Source organism: Rhinichthys klamathensis, unplaced genomic scaffold (genome assembly GCF_029890125.1).
Source record: "Rhinichthys klamathensis goyatoka isolate OS25496 unplaced genomic scaffold, OSU_Roscu_1.1 h1tg000487l_1, whole genome shotgun sequence".
Lineage (NCBI taxonomy): Eukaryota > Metazoa > Chordata > Actinopteri > Cypriniformes > Leuciscidae > Rhinichthys > Rhinichthys klamathensis.
The window spans coordinates 3284421-3294191 of record NW_026606974.1 but is presented as its reverse complement, the minus strand read 5'-3'; the positions used below and the strand labels follow the sequence as shown (position 1 = coordinate 3294191).

At 37.8% G+C, this 9771-nt stretch overlaps 1 protein-coding gene across 2 annotated transcripts in view; it reads left to right on the top strand.

The window, feature by feature from the left end:
• Positions 1-3523: 3523 nt before the first annotated feature.
• mvb12bb (multivesicular body subunit 12Bb) overlaps positions 3524-9771 on the top strand; it is a 145958-nt gene continuing 139710 nt past the window's right edge. For both annotated transcript variants that reach the window (XM_056237466.1, XM_056237465.1), the window contains exon 1: positions 3524-3638. In XM_056237466.1, coding sequence (XP_056093441.1) covers positions 3539-3638 — 100 coding nt within the window. In that variant the 5' untranslated portion in view covers positions 3524-3538. The remainder of the gene's footprint in view (positions 3639-9771) is intronic.

The window sequence follows — 9771 nt, the reverse complement described above, 5'->3', positions numbered from 1 at the left end:
AAAAATTATAAGCCATAATTTGAGTGAAAATTTACAGAAAACCATGTTACAGTCAAGATACATAAATGCCACAAGTTTGTGTAAAACCTGATTATGTTCATGTTCTCTAGTATGATTTGATATGATACAAAGAGCATATTGTGCATCAGCAGAAGAATATCCGAAAATCAGTACTACGTTTAAAAGTTTGGGGTCGGTGAGATTCTTTTAAAGAAGCCTCTTATGCTCACCAAGGCTGCATTTATTTGTAATATTGTGAAATATTATTAAAATTTAGTATAAGAGTTTTCTATTTGAATATATTTTCACATGTGATTTCTTCCTGTGATGGCAAAGCTGAATTATCAGCATCATTATTCCAGTCTTCAGTGTCACATGATCCTTCAAAAATCATTCTAATATGCTGATTTGGTGCTCAAGAAACATTTATTATTATTAACAACATCATTGAAATCAGTTGTTCTGTTTGCTATAGTTGTAGAATAAAAATAAAAGCATTTATTTGAAAGAAATTACTTTGTAACATTATACATGTATTTGCTGTGACTTTTGATCATACATAATTTGAAATATTTCTTATTTATTTTATGTCATAACATTTATTTCTAAATCCTAAACCTTGTTCATTCACAGGCTTAAAAGAACAAAAATCCAAATTTTTTTAGTCTCCGACTTTGCATGGGACCCCACTGAACATACTGTAACATGTAGTAAAAGGATATATGCACAATTAATTTAACGCCAGAATATATAGGTGTACACTGGGTGATACTAGGGAAAATGGTGATTTAATTTGTTGAGAATAACAAGTGATCTTGCAAAACCCACAGGACATGAAATTAATGCACTTGGAAATTATCATATTTCTCATTACACTGTCACCCGCCAAGCTTGTGCAGCTACCTGGTCCAGAAAAAAAAGACTGCTGGAATATGAGAAAGGAAGCTGTTAAATTGGAATGGATTATTGTATATTATTGCCATCTTTTCACCCTGCATCCCTTGCAATAACTGCTGCCTTTTGCCATCATCATCTACTCACCTGAAAATGTATGGTGTAATAAACTTTGGAGCAAACAAGTCCCATTGAAAGTATAGCAGCGTCTGACTGTGTGTATGTGTGTGTGCGCGCGCTTGTGTTAAGAGTCCCACTGGCTTCATTGTATGTATTATTTGAGGGATACATAAGAAGCTTTTGAATAGAACATTTAATTTCTCTACACAAAACTTTAGACTTCTTATTACACGATTCTCATCTAAGACTTCTAATAGGATCTTTGTCATGCAGGTTATTTGCCTTCATGGTCCCCGGCGTGATAGAAAATGCCAATCCGCTCATTCAAAGTTAGAAAATCATTACCGGCTTTTGTTACTGAATGTTCTAGCAAGCCACAATAAAGCCAGCCTCGTGTTAGGAGTGTCACAACTATTCTCCAAAGATAATGTGAAAAATGGCTTCAAAAGAGCCACTCAGAGAGATAATATGATAATTTGATTTCCTTGATAAGCACCATGGAAAAAGCCTCGCTCTGGCCCTTTTTTTAAGCAGCAAAATCCATTACCTCTTCTTAATTCACCCTGGCATAAATTAAGTATTCTCGCTGGCTATTAGCCTATTCATTAATACAGCCAGGGTCAAGACAATTGAAACCTAAAGTCAAGAAATATGGAGAAGTATTTCTCCAAAACGTTTCGTCTAATGGCTACTGAGCGAGAGTCCAGGATCTTTTGCCATTAATTGTGAAATTATCTTTCTTTGCTTTTTCTTCCTATAAACAGGCAGGAGGAGATAAGAGGCACAGGGGCCGATAATCCTGTTGCGCGAAATGAATTTCCGTTCCACTTGTTTCTTTATGTTTCAGGCAATTTCTGCTGGGCGATAGATTGTTTCTGGAGATATGGGGCTGTGTGAGTGGAGAGGGGGACATTTCTGAAGGCAAGTGTAAAATTAGTTTGGTACCAGAACTGCATCAAATTCTGAATAATTATAGAGTAGAAGAGGCCACGGTTACAATTAAACTATTACAAAATCGCATTTCATTGTAATCAAAATGTATCCCCTTTGAACTGAAAACAGCGTTCAATATATTCCTGGCAGTGGGAGAGATCAAATTAATCAGATCCATCATCTATTTACTGATACAGGGGGAATAAAGCTAGAAAGCTCCATTAAAAACAGCTACATTATGTTTTAATGATAATTCTCATTTATGTACCAAAAAACAAAGCAAACAAACATTTGGAATGATCATCAGAGCACAAAAGGAATGATCATGTACTATTTCTAAGGGATATTTTGTGGAGAGGTTTCTGTGAAATTGTTCACAGATGAGAGCTTCTACAAAGCTGAATGTCTGCACAGATAACGCTGACGTCCCGTGGTGCGCTAATGGTCAGAGGTGAGGCTTTATGGGTCTCGTACTCCAAAACCCTTCAGGAACACACATGTATATTATAAAAGACTCTAAGGGCTACGCATGAATTTTATACAAAAATCTTTAAAAGGGGCATGACATGTATATTTGTATTCTTTTTTAATATGTTCCTTGAGGTTCACTTTGAATGTTAATACATTATTTTGCAAAAAAAACAAAAACATATATGGGCCCAATGTGGAAAACCGTTCAGCATTATTAAACAGTTTACTTACGATATACAATGTAGCTGCTGTCAGATTCAATTCAGCTGACTGCTTTGGTGTCAACAAAAGTTTCTTTGTGAACTTTGCATTGTGCTTCGTTTTCAAAACAATCTGCAGTCAAATTCTCTGAACAAACATATATTCCTCCGATGGACGGCATTAAAAATAAACCATCCACTTGTCTATGGAAGCTTTTTTCCGCCACTGAATAAAAAAATAAAAGAGGTAATTGCGACTTTTTTTCTCGCAACTTCGAGTTTACATCTGGCAATTCTGAAGAATTTCTCAGAATTGCGTGATAAAGTCGCAATTCTGAGAAAAAGGGGGCTGATCCGTGGACTGCTACTGGGACGCAAGTCGGGGTTTGATCAACCCCGGCTGGGTCGCCTGGGTGAGGGTGTATGATGTTGCGAGACCCGAAACACCCAATGATCCCAGGATACATCACGGAGGATGCGTCCCAGTGCATCCATGAGATGTTTCTGCATAGGTATAACTCATACTTGCGAGTTTATGTCTCGTAATTCTGAGAAAATAAGTCAGAATTGCGAGATAAAAAGCCACAATTATCTTTTACTGCAGTGCATTCCTATAATAAACAAAACAATATCGTTCATTAAAGAGGACCTATTATGGCCCTTTTCACAAGATGTAAGCTCTGTGAGCTTCAGCGAAAAAATACCCCACAGATAATTTATTATAGCTTGTCTAATTTGCCCCTATTTGGGTGTGAGCAAAACACTGTTTTTGTGTGTCTCTTTAAATGCAATTGAGCTGCTCCTGCTCCCCGCCCCCTTTCCAGAAGAGGGCGTGGCCTTTATAGCTCGTGCCGATCCTATGGCAATAACAAATCAGGAGAAGCACACGACGTAAATACAGGTGTTTGCTGTTCAGCCCTATGGATGAATCTAAGTCAGACACTGATGAAGGAGAGACTCCGGCAGAAGCAACAACTTTGAGAATGAACCAATGTTGTGTTTCAACATTTTGCAACTCTGGTAAGTAACTTTAGCCTGCATTAGCTGTGAAAATTGCTAACAAGCACATTTGGAAATTCGATTTTCAATCATTTAATTAAATATAAAGTGTGATACTTGCGTCTTCAAGGTGTGAAGCTGGATCACGAACAGTTGGTACTGCTCCATCCTTGAATAACAACTTTTTAGCTTATCCTGCTTTGTATTGAACCTTCTTCACAAAGCAGTCTGAAATTAATGATTTTAGGTAACTTGAGGGGCACATTCACATCATAAACAAAATGAATCCACTGTGTTTTCAGTGGCTCAGTTGCCTGGAGTAAATGAAAAGTCTTATGCTCACTCTTACATCCAACAACAACACATCTGGCTTTCTTAGTAGAAACTTGAGACATTTTTCTCATCACAACAGCTGCTCAGGCCTGTAGAAAATGGCGGACTGTGTACAGTTTACTGAGAGTGGGGTGGTCTATGCTAATAGAGTCCGTCAGCCACCATGGGTGGGAACTAAGCATTTTGTGAGATCACAAAAATTTAGAATTATGAGACACTGCTTATGATTTATGTAGATTAAAAAATAGGAGTGGGTGGATTTTTTACCAATATATGGTGGTTGTGTACCCACTCTGCCGACACATTTTCAAACACAATAAAAAAGTGAATTTAGCACAATAGGTCCCCTTTAATGTGTGCACAAATACAGTTAGCATTGCAGTTACCATTATTGGTGTGAATGGGCCTTTAATTAAGCATAATAACTTAAGATGTAATATCCCTTCTTTAGTGTTTCACAGAATAAAGAAAGCCATACAGGTAAAATCATGAAAGGTTTTGGGTGAACTGTCCCTAACCATTCAGTCAAGAACAACACTGACATTAACTGGGAGCAATACTGCATGGGGGAATACAATATTACACAGATAGACAAGTTGAGAAGAAATATTCCACAATATGAAACCAAAATCTGATTCAGAAGAATCTGATGTATTGTGAAGAGAGTAACAAGGTGAATGGAAAATCAACGTTAGTGTATCTCATGTTCTTCTCTTCGACAGCAGGTGAGCTCATCTAAAACACATCAACATATCTCCCCCATTCTGAAATCTCTGACATGGGACCTTAGCTTAGAGGAGATGAAATTAAGTGAAATAAAAATCATATTAAAAATTATTATCGTTAACAGCCATTAGTCTAAAGTGTGCTGTCACCATTTGATGGATTTCTCACTTAGTTCAATGAATGTTCTAACGACATTGATAAAATCACTGCAAACTAAATACAGTTAACCCACTCATGGAGGGCCACACATTGTGTCAACACCATAGAGAGAAGCCCAGCTAAAGGAAAACCTCACTATGTTAGCTGTTCAGTCGTCTATAGTGTGGTCACATTGTCCTTTGTATGTCAAAATTCCTCTGGCAAAAGGCAATCATCTCATTAAGAATTTGTGCAATCTGGAATTGAATGTGAGTTGAAACATTTCCCCAAACAGATTTCGCATCGGATTCAAGAGCACACAAATTTGCAGTGTTTACCACCAAAAACGCCACTTAGCTTGGAAGAGACCTCTGAGTTATCGGTGCTTCATGCATTTGCTACACGATTGATATTGACAACGGACCTGCCAATGGTCTTTGCCTGCAAAATTTTGCTTAAGTTTTGCTTATGCAACCGTACCTTTGCTGTTCATGAAACTACTCGTTATTCTCTTCTCTTCTCAGCAGTGTAAAGTGCTAGTGGGCCTGGATTTTTCCTCAGTATTCACTGACCACTTCACTATTTCATCTACCTCTGACTATTTTTCTACTTTGGGGAAAACACTTTCTATCACTGTCAGATAGAGCAGGGATAAAAACTCTCCAGCCCTGGATTAGCTGTCCACTTGCCTCCCTGCAGTCTCAGAACAATAAAACACAAGAGTGCACTTCCCTACATGGGTCCTCCACATTTACTTAGAGCAGCTGAGATACGGCTGCTCCAGGCCACTGTGTTTCGGATCTTTAGGCATGAATCGCAAAACGTTTCAGAGCCTGATTTGAATCTGAGCTCATTTTGATGAATCAACTAATTGTTTTATTACTGGTTTGAATGAACTTGAGGGTGCTCATTTAAAAAGTGATGGAAAAAAAAGAGTGAATCTTCAAAGAAATCTTCACATTGTTTTACGTTCTTTTCGTTGCTCGTTTCTGGATTTCAGATTGTCTCATTGTGTCCCTCGCTGCAGCTGAGACGATCTGATTGTGAGGAAAAAACAGACATATAAACCTTTCAATCTGTTTAATTAAGACAGCTTAGCAGTGGCACTGGGTTGCCGAGTATTTAAGCTAATTACGGTATTAATTACAGCATGAATTAAATGACATAATTGCCTTTCAAAACAATGACTCTGATAGCTTAGGTAAGGTAAAGGGTTAATTTACAATGGAACCAAGCATGCATTATTTACACACCCTGATGAATAATACATTTAAGAAGTAGGCTTATAAATTTGCCAACACACAGCTAAAGCAAAGCAGAGAGCCCAAGCCGAGGCTGATTTGAATATATGTCTCAGATGAATATTGCTTGAGTTATGGTTGTGGCAGAGTGGAGACCCTCATTTCATTTCTGGAGCTGTGTAAAAAACACAGGAGAATTGAAACATTTCTCCCTGTACAAATGACCTCTTAATATTAGCCATAGGATTAAAGAGGGGGAAAGAAGAATGTTTAAAATGGGTGCATAATGTTTTAATGAAAAAGTAGCTTATGACTGGATAATTTGGTTAACTATGGTGCACCATATTCTGAATTTTTTATATATATATATATATATATATATATATATTGCAGGTCATCGTTACACCAGTAGATGGCGACAAGTGGCTGTCCTTTGAGTGAATCATTAAATCATTCATTCAAAAGATTCATTCATAAAGGAGTGACATAAAATAATAACCAAACCAACATTTGAGATGCTGTGCAATGAAATTGTACTGCTGGTTAGTCAAGTTATCCAATCACATCCTCTAAAGTAAAGTTTGCGCATCAAGGGTTTTTTTTCAGTAAATGTGTTTCCATTGTAGTTTATGTGCATGTCATTTTTAGAATTGATGCACATCTTGGCGTTTCCATCCAGCGTTTTGTATGCAAAAAATCCCAAAATACACATTAAATGGGCGGATATAAAAGTACCGATTTACTCTCTCATTCACACAACCAATATTCATACACGAATACAGATTTCATTCAGGTACGGCACTACCGTGTATTGCTCAAAGCCGCGCAACAATTAATTCTGCTGTGGCTCGTTGGTGTAGCAAAAAAAGTAACTGGCAATATAGAGTGGTGCAGGGGTGACACATTTTTGTAGGCCAAAACCCGGAAACGAGTTAGCATTTTTAGCACTTCCAGTTCCATCATCATAAAGTCACTTTTTTTTTTTTTTTTAAATGCTTAGGTCTATGGTGAGCACAAGCTCATTATATTTTCACGTTTATAAGATATATTTTTTAAATCTTGTACTTGTCTTGTAAAAGGTTGCTAACAAGTGGCTAAATGGGACTACAGAGGTTATCAGGGACATTAAACGTCAGGTAAACTCATCTACTCACTACTAGTCCATCAAAGTCCACTACTAGTCCTCGTTGTGTTTATAGGCCTAATTGTGCTCTTGCAAACTATTCGAATGTTTTTAAACAGTCACTGAAAGGGTTGTCTGAAGCTTCATGGTGGTGACACTGAAGTCGAGCGACCGTGGTGTAGTTCGTTTATAACCTACGTTTAGCTTTTGACTTCTGCCGATTGTATACGCTTCAAAATTCATAAAAGTTGCGTTCATTTGTGAAGACTACCATAATGAACAAGACATATAAGAATCGGTTTAGTTTGTCACAGACCTTATTTTCTGCAGTAATCCAATGAAAAAATCCTATGCATGTAACAAAAACGTACTATTTGCAACCTTATCAAGGTCCATAGCAGATAACCCAGAGTTTCTACCCCCCCGGTGGGATGCTATTTTTAAAAGATGGACTGAGAAGGGTCTTACCATGATTGATCAGCTTTTTGACGGAAATACATTGCGCTCTTTCTCTAATCTTAAAGAAAAGTTTACGTTATCATCAAATGATTTTTTCAGATACTTACAAATAAGAAACTATATTACAAATCATAAGGAAAGGGAGATAATTAAAAAAGCCCCAACTAATGTGGAACAGTATTTCATTGCTATAAAGAAACAACACCTACTACATAAAAAACATATGTCGCACTATACGGCAGATTACTGCTTGATTCAACAGATAATACGTTCCATATAAAGACAAAGTGGGAGTTTGAAATGAATGACCATATAGAGGATGAGACTTGGGTAAACATTTGCACAGGATGTCAAAAGGGCATCAACAGTCATAACGGAAAGAGTTTGACTGGAAAACGAAAATCAAAAATCAGGTTTTTTAGAACACCACAGGTGATATCAAAATTTGTGGATAATCCAGAAGCAGAGAAATGTTGGAGGGAGTGTGGGAAAGTAGGAAGCCACACACATATTTTGGGAATGTCCAAAAGTAGTTACATTTTGGCAAGAGGTTAAAGGAGAACTCCGGCGCAAAATGAACCTTTGGTCTAATTACACATTGTTACCTAGTCAACCGTTATCTGAGATTTGTTTTCATGATTATCGAATGTAAATAGTTTTATCTCTAAAAACAGTTTAGCCTATAAAGCTAGTATAACGCTAGTATATTGGGCATGGAGTAATGACAAATAAAAATCGCTTGTTAATACCACTAACAAGGCTCAAAATAGCCCCACACTAACACGGTAGCATAATGAGGGTCCCTACCTTCAAACCGAAGAATTGAGAACTTTGTCAGTGTCCAGACAGTTTAATAAGAAGATATTTTTTACATACAGTCAACTTCGCGTATACAGGCAGAAGCCATCTTTGAAAAAGAGTCTCTACCAGTTGATCTACGAACGTCGATCCAAGTGCGCTGGTGAGATGTGAATGAGCTATAAGTTGTGATAAGGTGAGCGGGAACAGTAGGCTTGGATCGGCGTTCGTAGATCGACTGGTAGAGACTCTTTTTCAAAGATGGCTCCATGTCTGTATACGCGAAGTTGACTGTATGTAAAAAATATCTTCTTATTAAACTGTCTGGACACTGACAAAGTTCTCAATGCTTCGGTTTGAAGGTAGGGACCCTCATTATGCTACCGTGTTAATGTGGGGCTATTTTGAGCCTTGTTAGTGGTATTAACAAGCGATTTTTATTTGTCATTGATCTATGCCCAATATACTAGCGTTATACTGGCGTTATAGGCTAAACTGTTTTTAGAGATAAAACTATTTACATTCGATAATCATGAAAACAAATCTCAGATAACGGTTGACTAGGTAACAATGTGTAATTAGACCAAAGGTTCATTTTGCGCCGGAGTTCTCCTTTAAGGATGAGATTATGAAAATTATGCATGTAGATCTGCCTTTTACTCCCTTGTATTTTTTGCTTGAAGGAATACCCCAAGACTTTTGTAGTCAAAACCAGAGATATATTCTGCATGTCCTCCTACTATGTGCACGAAAAACCATTACAATTCATTGGATGAAGCCACACCCACCAAAAATAAGTCAATGGAGAGAAAAACTTGTATCTATTTATAGAATGGAACATATGACTGCCCAACTCCAACTGAAACTGGACACTTTCATACAAAGATGGACACCTATTAATATATACATTGAGGCATTGAGTGTGAACTGATTGGTGAGAAACTAAATTTAATACCATTTCTTTTCATTTGACCATATAGGGCCCTATTTTAACGATCTGAAACGCAAGTGTCAAAGCGCAAAGCGCAAGTAACTTTGTGGGCGGATCCCGGCGCTCTTGCTATTTTCCCGGCGGGATAAATGCCTCTTGCGCCTGGCGCAAATCTAAAAGGGGTTGGTCTGAAGTAGCTCATTATTCATAGGTGTGGTTTGGGCGTAACGTGAAATAAACCAATCAGAGCGTCATCTCACATTCCCTTTAAGAGCAGGCGCGCTTGTTCTAAAGCGGATTCCTATTATAACGGCGGATTTGGCAGGCGCACGCCAGGAGCGGTTCATAGCCGAGGAGAGCAACGTTCTCGTCAGGGCCGTAAAACACAGAGAAGTGACATTGGGG